The sequence below is a fragment of the Monodon monoceros genome, unplaced genomic scaffold (genome assembly GCF_005190385.1).
Source record: "Monodon monoceros isolate NGI ecotype Baffin Bay Population unplaced genomic scaffold, NGI_Narwhal_1 Super_Scaffold_10, whole genome shotgun sequence".
Lineage (NCBI taxonomy): Eukaryota > Metazoa > Chordata > Mammalia > Artiodactyla > Monodontidae > Monodon > Monodon monoceros.
The window spans coordinates 52,487,169-52,503,448 of record NW_021703766.1 but is presented as its reverse complement, the minus strand read 5'-3'; the positions used below and the strand labels follow the sequence as shown (position 1 = coordinate 52,503,448).

Genomic DNA, 16,280 nt, shown 5'->3' with positions numbered 1-16,280 from the left:
GAGAGGCCACAACAGTGAGAGGCCCGCGTACCGCAAAAAAAAAAAAAAAAAAAAAGAAAAGAAGAAAAAGAGAATATGGTTAGAGGTGCGGCCCTGAGAGAAGCCTCAGGCTTGGGTCCAGCTACTCCCTCTGAGTCCCCACCTGCTTTACCCCGACCCCCATCTCAGGAGGAGTGTCTCATCCCAGCCCTACCCAGGGACCTCTAAGGCCTTCCCCTGTGACCGCTCCTGGATCCTATTCATTATCCATCACATACAAGGAGACCAGGTTAGACATGTAATTCCGTTTCATCCTTCCTCTCTCTAACCTAAAAAAAGTATCTTCCATTGTCCCTCCTCCTGTCGTCTCTGATGTCCAGGGAGCAGTCGGTCTGGGGGTCCCCAGGGAGGAGGATTCAGCTCCGAGTTTCCTCCTGTAGTTTATGATTTGGATTGTTTGTGGCCACTGGAGCCTCCCAGTCTGTATCTTGGAACCAGTAGCCATGAACTGGGGTAGAGTCAGTCTAGCATCTCCTGGGACAGTGGAAGGAGCAGGGCACATGGACACACAGGCCCTCCTGCACCGTCAGCAGCCCCTGCACTTGCAACATGTAATCCTTCCTGGACTCCCTCTGGCCCTCGGCCCCCTCCGTCTACCAGAACAGGGCCACCAGCAGCAGCAGAAGCACGTCTGGGGTTGACAGTGCCAGGGTCCCCCAGGGAAAGTCTGTTTCTCAGCGTTCGTCTTTCAGGAACTAAACATTGCAAGATTTAGAGGAGCCCCAGCAGGAAGATGTGGGTGAGGTCAGAACACTGAGCCTCCTCAGAGGAGGAACTTCACAGCCAGAGGCTGTTGGCACCAGGAGAGCCCTTAGAGATCAACCACGCACCACCCCACGTCCACTCCTGGGGACACTGGACCAGGGAAGGTGAGAGACTTGCCCAAATCCACACCCCATGCTGGGCCTGAGCTCCATTTCTTGCCTCCCTGTCAATGCCCTTCCCCTCAGGGGTCATTTTCTGCAAAGTGAAAGTTGGTCCCTTCTGGCCAGACCCCTTGAGTCGCAGGGTGTAGTTTGTGGAGGTCGGTCCAGCCAGGGTGGGACGTAGGGACATGGGAGGTGGAGGGGACCTCTCCCAGTGTCCATGTGATGGGCATCCCCTCTCTGCTCATGACGTCACACACCAGGCCTAGACGCTGTCCCTTGAGTCACCGTCCAGTGGGGAGACAATAGATGTCCTGGCACCTGGAGCTGTGATGGGGGATGCACAGGGGTGTAGGGTGTCACTGTCCCCACAGGGTTGGAAGTTGAGTGTCAGGAGGACTGAGTAGAGGGGAATCTCGGGCAGTGGAGTTGAGGATTCTGTGTATTAACACACATGGAAGTCTTGGAGGGGAGGTGGGCTTTCAGGATGCCTGGGAAACAGAGCATGGTTCTCTGTACGGATTTCGAAAGGGATGGAAACTAGCCCATGTGTTGTGGCTGTCCAGGCGCCAGGATTATTTCTTCACTGCTGGTGTGTCTCATGACCACACTTCTCTTTGTCACTCCAGAGTGTGGTGGGGGTCTGTCAGCCTCTGGGGCTTTGCCTGCGCAGGTTCTGCCCCCAGAAGTACAGGTGTGCAGGAGACCTGGAGCGAGGAACACCAGCCCGGCAGTCACCCACCCTCGGGGATGGTGAGAATTTCATGAGAGAAGAGACATGCACTGAACTGACAGAAGATTATTTTTAACTGTGTGGCTCGGGGCTGGGAGGAAGTGGTTGGAAGGCATGGCAAGTGGTGACTCCTCAGAGCCATGCTGGGTTTTTTTGAAATATTATTGGGGAGAGATATAAGACAACTTACTGATTCAACACAAAACGAACACCCTCCAAGAAATAGAACACTGCCAGCCCCCCAGGATCTCTCTCTTGTTTCTCCTCCCCATTCCCACACTCCACTCCTTCAATAAGCCCCTAGCCTCACTTTAATGCTATTTGGTTCCTTGCTTTTCTCTGTAGTTTTAACATCCGAGCATGCTGCCTTTAGTACTATGGCTTTGCACTTGTTTTTCTTAAGACTTGGTATAAAGAGAGAGAACTGCCATCTGTTTTCTTCCATTCAGCTTCATGAATCTGCCCGTCCTATATCATCCCCTTCCTGGAACCATTACCCATAACACGGGGTAGCGTCGGTGCTGGGATAATTGAGAAGGGAAGGTGCGGGGTCTAAGCACGCAGGGCACACGCACGCCATCACCAACTCCGGCATTTTCAGCTGGTATCTCATCCTGCAGCCCCATCCCCCTCCTGCCCCCCCACCCCCCGTCCTGGCCAACTCATTCTCTCCTAGCAGAGTTAGTTACAGCATCTCTGTGCTCAGAGGGGCGGGGCTATGCCCAAACTATTTCCCATGGTCCTCAATTTGCAAAGAAAAGCAGAATAATTGGAGGAGAGACACAGGGAAGCCACAGAGAATCTAACAGTGTGCGAAAGAGGAACTTATGACCACAGGACATCAGAGCTAGGAGGACTTTTAGCCCCAGTTATTCAATTCGCAGAAGAAGACACTGAGGTTCAGAGTGGGCAAGTGAATTGTCCAAATCACACAGGAGCCCTGTCTCATGCACCATTGACTGCACAGGGACACACTTCTTCAATCTTTGCCCAGGGCTCCTTGGCTGGGTGATAAGAAGTGTATGTTAATATGAGAAGGAAGAATTGTCCACTCTTACAATGAGGCGAGGGAAGAAATTTCAGTCACTCATCAACCATCCACACTGTGCCTTTAGGTTTCTAGTAAAGATTCAGCTCTTGCTCTTGAGGAAAGCAGCATCTGGTTGGGGGGACAGGTTACGTGACAATTTCAGTGCCACAGGGAAAATGCCTGTGATGGGAGAAACAAAGGCAGGTGATGGGTTGGGCTCTTGTTCTTCTGGACTAGAAGGTGAGTTCTCAGAGAGGAATAGGCCAGGTAGACATAGGGTATGTGAATTTCAGGCACTCACAGGGTATGTGAATTCTGCAGATGGTCCTGGACTCTCAGGTACTATGTTCTCCATCCCACTTACTCTCCCACTGTGCTGGGGATCCTTCACCAGCAACCAAGTTCTGTGCTCTGTTCGTGACCACACCCACCTCTGCCCCAGCAGGGGTCGGGCCTCTGCCCAAGACTTGCTCCTAGGGATCCTGGGGATCCCTGGGGATCCCTGGGAAAGGGCGATGCCGCTGTCCGTGGTGCTGATTCAGAGTCGAGTGCTGACTCAGGATGTCTGCAGCTCTGGGGCAGAGGAGGGGGTGCTGATCACAAAGAACAGGGACCCTAGGTCTGTATTCAGGAGGGTCAATACGTCAGATGTGCTGGAAAGGGTCCAGGTCTGCCTGCAAGGAAGCGCTCAGGGGAAAGGAAGATCTCTGTTTCTCCTCCCTGACCTTCTGGCAACCCTCAGGAATGTCCTATGGACATTCAACAACATAGGCTGTCGACACCGGTCCAAGTTCAGGGAAGGTGAAAGTTTTGTACTACCCTTTTACAGATGTGGTCCCATTTCATTTTCTGAACACCCCTGACAGAAAGGCGTAATCCCCCCAACAGAGAGAGGGTGCAGCTGACAGACGGATGAGTAGCTGTAGGTACTAGTCTCCAAAGACCACTCCAAACAATCCTACCCCTGCCTTATGCAAACATGGTTATCCTTTTATTACATAATGGAATTTATTATGTCTTCCTCTCGAATCTGGATTGGGCCCGTGACTGCTTTTCCCAATAAAATGTGGAGGACAAGACGTCCTGAGATTTGTATGACTCAGATATTAAGAAGGCCTGGCAGCTTCTGCTCCTGCCTCATGGATCCCTGGGTATCTGTGTAAGCAATCCAGGGGACTCAGATGGAAAGAGATGCTACAAAGAGAAACCCTGAGGGGTTAGACCTTCATCCCCAGCCCCAGCAACCGTTTCAACACGACTGCCTGAAAGAGCTCAAGGCAAAACTAGAAATGAAACTGCCCACCTGGTCTCTGGCCAATCCATAGCACCATGAGATAGCATTAAATGATTGTTGGGGCCATTGGGTTTTAGGGTGATTTTCTGTGCAGCAATACATAACCAAACTAGCAGCCCACACGAGTTATAGCTAATAGGGGAAAAGGGAAATTGGAGGCTTACTCACCACCAATTTTCTCACGTACTGTATGTAAGTACGTATGTAGGTACGTATGTATTTATTTATTTGCTGCAATGCACGGCTTGCGGGATCTTAGTTCCATGATCAGGGATGGAACACGGGCCATGGCAGTGAAAGCACCGAGTCCTAACTACTGGACCGCCAGGGAATTCCCCCACATACTGTATTTAAAGGATGACTTTTAAATGGTAACTTGAAGCCTTCAGTGAAGATAACCTGTGGCGTCTTTGTCAGGCTGGTGAGCTCCAAGCAACAGGGTGGCGCTGCCCGTGGTGCTGAAATAGAGCCAGGTCCTGAGCTCAAAAATCGCCCAGCTCCAGGAGGGGTCTGATCCCTCAAGCATGGGATCCAAGACTCAGGCCAGGAAGGAAGCCATATAACCTGGAGTGGTGAAAAGATAAGGTCTTCTTAACAGAAAAGGATTGGGGGACAAGAAGACCCTCTTATCAGTGGGCTGGGGTTCTCTCATTTTTCTCTCTGCTTCCTAGTTCATCCTCAGGGATGCTTCTGCATGTCTGCCTGTCCTAATTGCTTAAGGGAATAAAGGACAGTGAGCCTACAGGAAAGACCATGGGGCCTAAGGTTGAGGACACTAATGGGGAGAGAGAGAAGGATTACAGGAGAGTATTGGACCTTATGTAGAGAGATTGAGAAATGAACTGATAGGAACTCATCGGGGAGGGACCGTCAGTTTCAGCAAGTAATTATAATAATAGTGAGAAGTATTCATAATCCTCATTAACTATTATATTTCAGGAAAAATGTTAAAATATGTTTTCTCGTAAGACCTTACTAGGTATGATTTGTACTTATTAAATAGAATGTTTAGATCTAGGTTTTGGAGGGACCAGCTGACTTTCCCTCATTCCTGAATGTTGATTGAACACCTACTCTATGCAAAGCACCATCCCACACATGAGGTTAAATGGTGTCACGGTATGGTCTATAACATCATCAACACCACGTCCAGCTTCCCAGAGCCAACGACATTTGATTACCACCTTGGTAGACTTCCTTCTTTTTTTTTTCTGGGCATTTGTTTTCTCTATTATATGTCCTATTGGAAGTATGATTTTATGTTGTTCTATTTTATTTTTCTGGGCAATTACCTAGTCTTCTAAATTCAATTCTCACTTAAAAAAATATATTTATTTATTTAGTTAGTTGCACCAGGTCTTAGATGTGGCAGGCAGGCTCCTTAGTTGTGGCATGCGAACTCTTATTTGAGGCACGCATGTGGGATCTAGTTTCCTGACCAGGGATCAAACCCCGGCCCCCTGCATTGGGAGTGCAAAGTCTTAACCACTGCACCACCAAGGAAGTCCCCTCACTGTTTTTTTTAAAAAAGAGGGAATGTGCTATATTTAATAAAACTTTCAAATGAGGTTGGGCATTTATTTTGCTTCCACTTTATCTTGAGTGAAAGTGCTTTTCTTTTCTTTTCTTTTTATTTGGCTGTGCCGCGCAGTATGTGGGATCTCAGTTCCCCGACTAGGGATCGAACCTGTGCCTCCTGCAGTGGAAGCGCAGAGTCTTAGCCTCTGGACCTCCAAGGGAAGTGCCCCAAAATGCTTTAAGTTCACCACCTCTGGAGATTCATTTTACCAGTTCTTTCTAATTTGGCAACTGGAATAAACTTTCTAGAGCATAAACCACTCTTTGTAGGTGTTGTTAATTCAATTTGACTTCACATAAGCCCTTTAAAGCAGGTATTGCTATGATCATCCCCATTCTACAGATGAACAAACTGAGACAGTGCAGGTAAAGTGCTAAGCACACTGTCTAATAATCTCTGCTTGAATTTTTTCCCCTGATGCCCTGGCTAGCAGTGATTGAGGCTCAGCTTCCAGAGTTCCTAACACCCACGTCAAGCTTTGTCACCTGTATTAACTACATAATACATAATAGTCTGCCTGGTGGGGGTCTCTCTCACCCCCACCAGGCAGAGGGCTCAGAGGACTGTGACTTCGCTTGTGTCACCAGAACCTAGCACAGGACCAGCCTGGCACAAGGAGACCTCAGGAAATGACCATTCAACAGATGAACCAACGAGCCAGTGATGACAAGAACTGGCCCATGATGACCCTTGACGGTGACTTCATGGAGGCCATCTCATCTTACACTAAGGCATCATGGCTCCCCTATCATGAGGAAAACGTGGTCTCCACAGTGCCTGTGAAGTCACTCGTGACATCACTCACCACAGACCCGCACACCCTGGGGCTGTGCACCTCTGTCTTGGGATCCCTGAGGCTCTAGTCCCTTCATCGTGAGAACCTTTGAGCACCAGTTTTGGGGGGATCTGGTTTGGGGACCCTGGGTCTCAGTTTCTGAGGCCCAGGATCTCTGGTCTTCTGCGTCTAAGAGATCTGAATCTTTGGTCTTCTTTGGCCCTCAGATTTCAGTTTCGAGGGCCTGGGGGGTGAACTCTCCAGGTCTCTGGGCTTTGGTTGGGGAGAGTTGTCTCTGGAGTACTGGTTCTCTCGGCTGCTTGAAGTCTCAGGGGTCTGGGTCTCTAGGTCACTGGAACTCCGAGTCTCTATGACACGGGTCCTAGGGACTAGTGAGTTTCAGGGATCTGGGTCTTTGGAACCCTCAGTCTCAGAAGTCGGAGGCTCTAGGGCTGATGCACGCGTAGAGACCTCAGCTTACACACACACTGTTCCCTCTCCCCACCCTACGCGTCCACACGCACCATCACCGCCCCTGCAGGCAATGCCTAGATCCATTCCGAGCCCCCACCTTCAGGCTCTCTGCGCTGCGCATGCGCTATCTCCTTTTACACCCACGACCAAACCCCGCACTCCCACCTTCAATTCCCACCCGCAACCCCACCTCAAAGGGTAAAAATAATATGCTCTATAATCCCTCTAAAAGCCTATAATAATCCCAGTAAAGCAGATCATCCGAACACAGCCATTTCGCCTTTTAAGCGTCCTGCATGGTAACAGATTACTACCACAGCAAACAGTACACGCCCCACGTCCCTTGCCCGTGCGCAGGCGCAGACGGAAACAAGGCAGTGCATTTTGGGTGTGGTAGGCAGAGCGACACAAGGGGCCGCAGGGACTGCTGGGAGTTGAAGGCCGAGAGCCCAGTAACCACAGGTGCTTCGGGTGGAGCTGTTGCATGGGATTCTGGGAGTCGTAGGCAAGACAGCCCCCAAGGCCTTGTGGTAGTCGTAGTCTCTGGAGCCACTTACGCGCCGGAGTTCCGCGTGTTCGGCAGTTTGGACCACACAGCACCGCGTTCTACTCAGGTATTTCCTCACCAGCTGGTCGGCTCGTCAGCGCCCGCTCTTTGTTGCGGTGCCGTGTGAGGGTTGAGGGTCTCTCTGGGGGTGAAGCCACTCGCCTTTGATTTCCCAACGCTTGTATCGCAGAGGCCTTCTGACCGGGATCCCCACTTTGGGCACTGCGGTCCGGCCTGTCTCTTGCTCGCCCATCCCCTCCCCCAGGTTGGAATTCGACCATTTCCCTGCCCCCGCTTCCAACTGGGTACGTCCCGGAGGTCCCTACTCTGTCCTGGAACCTCTGTTTTGATAGAATGATGTTACACACTCTCCGTCCTTCCGACAAGGCTGCGATTCGGAGGCATCCCTGGGGGTCTGGGTCTTGTCTTCCGGGCGCATTTATTATTCCCTCAGCCTACAGATCTTTCCTGAGCACCGACCCTGTGCCAAATCCCGTGCGAGGCAGGAGTAGTCAGTGGTGGCCGAAGCCGACCCTGTCCCTGCCGTTAGTGAGCTCACAGTACAACGGGGGAGACAGGCCTGTCACCACGAAGGATACCGTCGTGATCCGGTTGGGGTGGGGGCATACATGGGGCTCTGCGAGCCCAGAGGAGGCGCCTGACCCAGCCTGGGGTCTATAACGTCTTCGAGGGGGAGATGCATAACAGACACTTCAAATCTGACATGTCCAAATGGAATTCTGGTCAGCGTCCCCTCTGACTAAATGGTCCCATCATCCTCCCAGGTGCTCAGGCTCAAACCTCCAAGTCATCCTTCTTTTCTCTTTCCTCATGACCACATCCTCCACCCCAGTCCAAGTCCTGTGCAAGTCCCGTGGACCCTACCTTCAAAATAGATACAAAATCCTACCTTTTCTTGTCATCTCCACTGCCAGCACCCCAGTCCAGGCCACCATCATCTCACTGACTATTGCCATAGCCTCTTCCCTGGCCTCGCTGCCTCTGATCCTGCCTGCCACGGCCTGTTCCCCACACAGCAGCCAAAGGGAAACTTTTAAAACCCAAGTCAGATCGTATCCCTTCTTCGCGCAAAACCCTCCCATGGCTCCCATCTCTCTCTGAATAAGATTAAAACTGTATCATGACTTATGAGCCTCTGACAATCTGCACAGACTCATCGCCTGCCAGGGTCTTCTTCACTCAGGAGTTGGACCCCTAGGACCGAGTGACCATAGATTTAGGGGGAGAAGAGAGATGAGTCCAGGGTGACTTTATGTCTTGTCCTGGGGAGGAGCTGGAAGTGGCAGTCCTCTCAGGAGACAGGGAACAGCTGGGCAAGCACAGGTTTCTCCCTGTGGGGAGCAGGGTTGCTGGTCAGTTTGGGCGCCTAGGATCCCAGAGGACCAACGGGGATCCTCAGTGGGGCATCTGGAGGACCAGCCCGATGGACGTCATTATTCAGAGTCACCCACAAGGAAAATGAGCTGGGAAGGACCTGAGAACCATAGAGGACTCTCCAAACGAGACTGGAGGCTGAGCAGGAAGCAGACCAGGAGAGCGAGGGAGAATCAAGTCAAAGCCGGGGGTGGGATAGGGTGTGTGTGCGGGGGGAAGATTTCAAGAGGGCGTTGCTCAGCTGTGACGGATGTGGCGAATGGTCATGGCCAATGGGTCCTGAGGGCTGCTTGCTGGGCCCAGTGACAAGGAAGAGTACTCTGGGCAGAGGGAAGAGCAGTGCTAACACTTTCCTGGGTAGGTGTTTCCGGGGGTGTTGGAGAGTAGAGGCCAGAGTGGCTGAAGGAGAGTGGAATGTGAGGTCAGAGAAAAAGAGAGCCTCATGAGACATAAGCTTTTACGGAAGTGAGATGAGATGCATGGGAGAATGTAGAGGAGATACTGGGCAGGATCCCACTGGCTGTTTTGTGGAGAATTGTGTGTGTAGAGGAGGGGAGGGTGGGGCAGGGAGACCAAGGAGGAGCCTCCAGCAGTAAGAGAGACATGGCTCAGCTCAGACTAGGGTCGCGGTTGTGGAGATGCTAAGGAGTGTTGGGCTTCTGTTTTGAAGCTACAAACAGGATTTGCTCCATTCTGGTTGGGCATATGGGGTTTGAGGTCTGAGGAGGATGCCCCAGGTGCATCTTCAGTGGCGCATTTGGAGGAAAGGCTGGTACTTGACATTGCAGTTGGGAGTCACCCACAGGGAGAGTGAGAAGAAAGAGCAGTCGTGGGTCCTGGACCACAAGGCTCCTACCCTGAGTAGCTGGAGGGATGGAGCTGCCCTTTACCGCAAGAGAAGCAAGTTTGGGAAGGGGAATCAGGAGTATAGATTTTGAGATGCCTGTCAGACGTCTGGGTTGCACTGGTCCTTAATTGGTGTTACAGGCAGTAAACATACAAGTCACATAAAATGATTCCACACATTGTGGTAAATCCTGGAAACAGGGTGACCTGCTCAGGGGCTACTGCACTAGTTCAGCCTGGAGATGACGGTGGCTTGGGGAGGAGGGACTCAGTCTGGTGGGTTTTCATGGGTTCCCCAAGCAGGTGGGTCCAAGAAGAGAGGGTTGGAATTTTTGGCTGGGTGGGGACAGATGAGGTGGGGGGCACAGAAATGAGTTAAAACTGGGCTGATCCAAGTCTTGGTAAGGCCACAGAAGCTTTCGGGAGATTCTGAGACCACAGCAATCCTGGAGGCCCACACCCCGCCCTCCCCCCGCCCCCAAAACAGAAGAAGCCACAGTTGATCTCCTTGGAGGTACGACCCATGCTGCCTCTGTGTCTCCCTGGAGGAGATGACTGCCCTGCCTTTCAGAGGATACAATCGGGACCAATGCCTAGAGACAGTATCCCACCCCCACCAAAGTGAAATCCAGTTGGTCTTTTCTGTCCATCCCCCTTCCCCTAACAGAGCTGCAGTTCCCTGGACTCCCTCTGTTCTTAGATCACTGACCCCTCCCAAGCTCTCTGAACAGCCCTGGAAGCCCAGGTCAGTGATAACCACCCTGTCCTTCTGACCAGGGTTGTAAAAGGGCTGGCCTCCCTGGAGACTGTGAAACTGGCCCTTAATAGGCACCTCCATCCCTCCAAACAGAATCCGACCTAATTCTGGGTGTAACTTGCCTGTCTCTCCCTCTCCCCTCCACCTCTCCCAACCAGCTCCTTCTCTTCTTGGTGTGTAATGGGTGTAATCCAAGAAGCCTTCCTGGAGGCACTAGCTTCCTTAAACTAGAATACAGTTGACCCTTGAACAACATGAGTTTGAACTGCGCTGGTCCCCTAATACTCTGATTTTTTTTTTTTTTCCAATAAATACATACAGTACTACACCATCCGCGGTTTGGTTGAATCCGCGGATGCAGAAACAGGAAGGCCGACTGTAAAGTTATGCGGCTTTTGGCTGCGTCCCTGGCCCCCGTGTTGTTCAAGGGTCAACTGTATACGTATAACCCTCCCTTACTCTGGAAAAGGCCTACTCGGCCTGCATTATTCCTGGCAGACACTACGCAAGCAGCCTCTGTAGGCAGACTCCTGCAATCCGGAATCCACGTGTAACCCGCCTCCCCTCTCCACCTATCCAGGAGAAGCCGACCCTCCCGTCTCGCCAGGACCCCGCGATGCCCGCCCCGCAGTGCGCCTCCTGCCACAAGGCGCGAGCCGCCCTCCGCCGTCCGCGCTCGGGCCAGGCGCTGTGCACCAACTGCTTCTGCGCCGCCTTCGAGGCCGAGGTGCTGCACACGGTGGTCGCGGGCCGCCTGCTGCCGCCCGGCGCCGTGGTGGCCGTGGGCGCCTCGGGCGGCAAGGACTCCACTGTGCTGGCGCACGTGCTGCGCGAGCTGGCCCCGCGCCTGGGCATCTCGCTGCACCTCGTGGCCGTGGACGAGGGCATCGGCGGCTACCGAGATGCGGCGCTGGCGGCCGTGCGGCGGCAGGCAGCACGCTGGGAGCTCCCGCTCACCGTCGTGGCCTACGCAGAGCTCTTCGGGGGCTGGACGATGGACGCCGTGGCCCGCAGCACGGCCGGCTCCGGCCGCAGCCGCTCCTGTTGCACCTTCTGCGGGGTGCTGCGACGCCGGGCGCTAGAGGAAGGGGCGCGCCGCGTGGGAGCCACGCACGTCGTGACGGGTGAGCGCAGGCGCGGTGGGAGGAACGGGCGCATGCGCGGGCGAGGGGCGGACACTGTAAGCCCACTGAGGCGCATGCCCCAGAGGTCGTAAAGGAGACTGCGTATATCCTAATTGGAGACGCTAAAAAAGGAGAAGGGGGTGTGCATGCACACTGAAGGTTCATAGTATGTGCGTGTCCTTAGGTTGCGCATGGTAAGCTTTTGAGTCACTGCCATCATCTTTGTACACACACGCTGGCAAATAGAGGGGTGGTAGGGTACTCTCTAGGGGCTAGGGCTGTGGTTCTCTGCGCTTTTTTTTTAATGACATTGTGTCCCTTGTCACAAAAGGAGGGGTATGAAGGGGCATCTCCCATCAGAAGCATCTAGTCTGAACGCAACTGTGTCCTTTTCTCTATTCGCTTCTCCTCTTTGATAACACTTTCTCTGTACCAATCATTACTTAAACAAATAATTGTTGACCATTTATTGTGTGCCAGATGCAAGCTATATAGCCTAGAACAAACTACCTAACCTTGGTTTCCTCTTTTATATAACGGGGATATTAATACTATCTAGGTCCTAGAGTTACTGGGAATTGGATGAATTATGGGAATTGCGTATGAAGCACTTAGACAAGACACTGAGAAACAGTAAACATATAAACGTTTGCCGCTATGATGCACAAGACAGTCTCTGCTCCTGTCCGTTTCTCACATATGTAATTATAACCTGATTATAATTAGTTCCTGCGCCACTAAGGAAAGTGACACCGGAGGACCTAGTGAAGGGAGAAACATGGGGATTAAGGAAGTGTTTCCTGAGTGAGCGGAGACCTGAAGCCGAGTGGGTAACTAGGTGAAGGACAAAACGGGGGTGGGAGAGGTTCTGAGCAGAGGAAACAGCTTATGCAAAGGCCCTGAGGAGGCAAAGTATGGCCGACTTGAGAAGCCCTAAGACCAGTGTTTTACTATAGACTCAAGTATAAGATGACAAGTTGCAGAATAAGTAGAGATTGAGCTTCAAATTTATGGTGACTGTTGTGTAACTATGCACTTACTTTCTCCCTGGTCCTTCTAAATACCATAATCTGCATTCCCAGAGGCACTTGTGTCAACAGCCCACTTGAGCATCTCCATCAAATGCCATTTTGATGTCTGTGCGGTCTGAAGTACACTTCACTAGACTGAAATTATATCTGTAGCCAAAAGCAGTGTTACTCGCTACCTGAAAGGGCACCGAGCACAGAGCCTGGTTTGCAATAAGAGGGGGGCAAATGAGGGCATCCCAAGTTGCTCCACGGGAGCCTGGTGTGTTCCCCTCTCCTTTCTCACGGGGTCCACCCGCAGCCTCCCGCTGACCGCCCCACGGTACCGCGGGGTCTCCTCCCGCGGACCCGCCGGCCCCAGCGTCCCCTCCTCACCGGCTCGCGTCTCTCCCCCAGGACACAACGCCGACGACATGGCGGAGACGGTGCTCATGAACTTCCTGCGGGGCGACGCGGGCCGGCTGGCGCGCGGCGGGGGCCTGGGCTCTCCGGGCGAGGGGGGCGCCCTGCCGCGCTGCCGCCCGCTGCAGCTGGCCTCGCAGAAGGAGGTGGTGCTGTACGCGCACTTCCGCCGCCTGGACTACTTCTCGGAGGAGTGCGTGTACGCGCCCGAGGCCTTCCGCGGCCACGCGCGCGACCTGCTCAAGCTGCTGGAGGCGGCGCGGCCGTCGGCGGTGCTGGACCTCGTGCACTCGGCCGAGCGCCTGGCGCTGGCCCCGGCCGCGCGGCCCCCGCCCCCCGGCGCCTGCTCCCGCTGCGGGGCGCTGGCCAGCCGCGCGCTCTGCCAGGCCTGCGCCCTCCTGGACGGCCTGAACCGCGGCCGGCCCCGCCTGGCCATCGGCAAGGGCCGCCGGGGGCTGGACGAGGAGGGGCCGCCGGGTCGCCGCGGGAGCCACAGCCGTCCGGACCCCCCACTTCGGAGCCCATCCCCGGCTTCTAGAGACTCCAGTTCTCCGCTGGGATCCGACGACGACGTGGGAGTGCGGGGCCGCCTGTAAATGACACTGTGAAGGAACCCGAGTTACCTTAGCCCGGGCTTCGGTGTGAGGTTGGGAAGGGGTCGGAACCCCTTACCTGTGGTCCTGCAGAAGCTGGGGCTCTGGGCTCCTGGGGCTGCGGAGGACTCCTGGGTGTCTGGGGGACCCCTGGGCCTCAGAGAGGAGAGAACTAAACAACTTTCCATTTCTGAGCGAGTGGGAATTAGGGGGCTGCTTGCCTGTACCTCTGTGGGGTTTTGGGTGTGCTCAGATAGTCCTAACCCTTCTTGAGCCCTACTGTGTGCCTGATGTTTCATGTTTGCCTGCAGTGGGATAAGCAAAACCATGTAACTTGATGGGCACGTCAGTTGCAGCAAACGTGATGCTTCTGTGTGAGCGCTGTGTACAGGGCAGGCGCTGGATCATCTCATTTCATCCTCACCACGATCTCATTGGCTGTAGCCTGAGCCCCATAACTGGCCTGAGGTCACCTCGCTGGAGCCCCAACTGGGGGCTCACACCCAGGTCTGCCTGGGGCTCCTCAAGACGGTGTATTTAGCCCTTACCCCCCCTCTCCCCGCCCACCACCACCTGAATCTCTGTGTGATGGGTGGGGAGCCGCTGGGTGAGCTGCCCAGACCTCAGATTTCCGGAGGCAGAGCTGGGTGAACCTGGGTCAGTGGTTTAACCTCTCTGGTCTTCCATTTCCTCCTCTGAGAATGGAATCAAAGCCTCCTAGCAAAGCACTGTTGTGAGTATTTGATAAAGCACTCAATAAATGGTGTCCAACTTCGTTGTTCACATTAAAGTTCGGCCCCCTGGGGGGCTCTGGGTTGCAGGGTTGCCTCCCTGCCGGTCCAGACAGGTGTGAGGCTCAGAAACTTCCTGCCTGACCCCTGGGGAGACTTGGTGTCCTCAGTCCCACCTCCAAGCTGTGCTGGGCTGGTTCCTTGTCAGGAGTGCCCTCCTTTCCCATCTTCCAGCTCACATCCTCCAGGGGCCTCCTGGAAGCATCCCTGATTCTCTCCTCCCACCCTGCCCAGCCCAGGACATTAGGACTCTCCCAAACCCCAGCCCTTGGGTCCTGTCCTCCAGCCATCCACACTTTTTGGGGCTCGCTTTTCCTAATTAGATTGGGCTGGAAGGCAGGGACCAGAGACCGCACCTCCTCGGTGAGTTAATTGAGCATCAGGATAATTATTCATTCGACAAACGTTTATTGAGCACCTCATCTGTGGCCCACGTGCCAAGTGCTAGGAATACTGCAGTGAGCAAAAGACAAAAAGCCCCTGCCCCCGTGAAGTTCACAATCTGGGAGAAACAGACAATAAGTCAATAAAAATAAAATGTCAGGTAGTGATTAATGCAACAAAAATAGAGCAGGATAAAGAGGGAGGGAGACAGCAAGAGCCAGTGTCCATAGGGGTCAGGGCAAGGCCTCTCTGAGGAGGTGGCATTTGAGCCGAGACCAGAATAAAGCAAAGGAGTGAATTATAAAGCCATCTTGGGGGAGAGCTTTCCAGGCAGAGGGAACTGCCGATGCAAAAGCCCAGAGGTGGGAATAAAGTTGGTAAGTCCAGGGAACAGCAAGGAAGTGTGGTCAGGGCGGAGTGGGCAGGGAGAAGAAGAGCAAGAGTTGAGATCAGGTGGTAGCCAGGGCTGGTCCTGCAACATCTCGCAGAGGCAGGAGCCCATCTCCGTTTTCTAAAAATCCCTGCAGCTGCGGTGGAGAGAACGGGCTCTAGGGGGCGCAAGAGGACCACGGTCAATTGGAATGATTCTAGCGCACCAGGCACTGCGGAACGCTCCTTCCTTGCGTTTTGATCCCCAATTTTACAAAGGGTAAATTTTTGACTCAGAGGGGTGAAGTGACTTTCCCAAGGTCACACAGCAGCAAGTCAGTGAAGGAGCTAGGGCTCTTGAACCTTTTTGCTATGCCGCCTGCTGGAAGCAAGAGGACCTGGGCCCTTGTTGCAGGTCGGCCACTGATTCACCCTGTGGTTTTGGGCAAGGGACTGTTCTGTAACCGAGTTTCTCCCGTCACACCTTCACACCAGGAGGTGGGTGGTTGGTTAGATTTCTGTTGTGGTTTAGAGCAGCACTATCCAATAGGAATATAATGCGAGCCATATGTGTAATTTCAAAATTACGAGTAGCCATATTTTTAAGGGGGGGAGGGGAAAATTTAATAATGTATTTTATTTGACCCACTATATCCAAAATATTACTATTTTAACATGTAATCAATATTTTAAAACCTTGAGGATGGGACTTCCTGGTGGCTCAGTGGTTAAGAATCCGCCTGCCAAGGCAGGGGACACGGTTTTATCATCCCTGGTGGGAAGATCCCACGTGCCGCGGAGCAGCTAAGTCTGTGTGCCACAACTACTGAACCCAATCTCAGAAAGTCCATGTGTACATTCATTCATTCATTCATTCTGCAAATATTTATCGAGCACCCAATTTGTGACAGCAATGAACAAAACAAAAACCTGCCCTCGTGGGAGAGGCCAGAAAAGGAGGAAAATAAGTAGAGTATGTGGTGTGTCAGATGGTGATAAACTGATTAATCGGGGGATGGGAAGCATGCCACACATGTGTGTAGGGTGGATACGGCAGACCTCGAGGAGAAGATGACATTTGAGCAGAGACCCACACAAGGTGAGGCAGTGGGCTCTGCAGATTTGCGGGAAGGGCGATGCTGGCCAGGGAACAGCATGTGCACACGCCAAGGGAGGCAGGCGAGTGGTGGAGCAGGTAACTGGAGGAGAGAGGTAAGAGGGGCCAGACTGCATGGGCACAGCTGTGATTTTGAG

The 16,280-nt window shown here is 53.2% G+C and overlaps 1 protein-coding gene and 1 pseudogene across 1 annotated transcript; one reads left to right on the top strand and one right to left on the bottom strand.

The window, feature by feature from the left end:
* Positions 1-235: 235 nt before the first annotated feature.
* On the bottom strand, positions 236-8,314 carry LOC114903440 (annotated as a pseudogene).
* A 2,607-nt stretch (positions 8,315-10,921) lies between these two features.
* On the top strand, positions 10,922-14,231 carry LOC114905198 (cytoplasmic tRNA 2-thiolation protein 1-like). The gene is made up of 2 exons (XM_029239771.1): positions 10,922-11,459; positions 12,884-14,231. The coding sequence occupies exons 1-2, from the start codon at positions 10,952-10,954 to the stop codon at positions 13,483-13,485; spliced, it is 1,110 nt and encodes a 369-aa protein (XP_029095604.1). The 5' UTR covers positions 10,922-10,951; the 3' UTR covers positions 13,486-14,231.
* Positions 14,232-16,280: the final 2,049 nt, after the last annotated feature.

What these genes read in the sequence shown, in the direction of transcription:
- LOC114905198 (XM_029239771.1), top strand. Translation starts at nt 10,952, where the DNA reads ATGCCCGCCCCGCAGTGCGCCTCCTGCCACAAGGCGCGAGCCGCCCTC. An exon ending in AGCCACGCACGTCGTGACGG is followed by an intron (nt 11,460 to 12,883) that starts GTGAGCGCAGGC and finishes TCTCTCCCCCAG; the next exon opens with GACACAACGCCGACGACATG.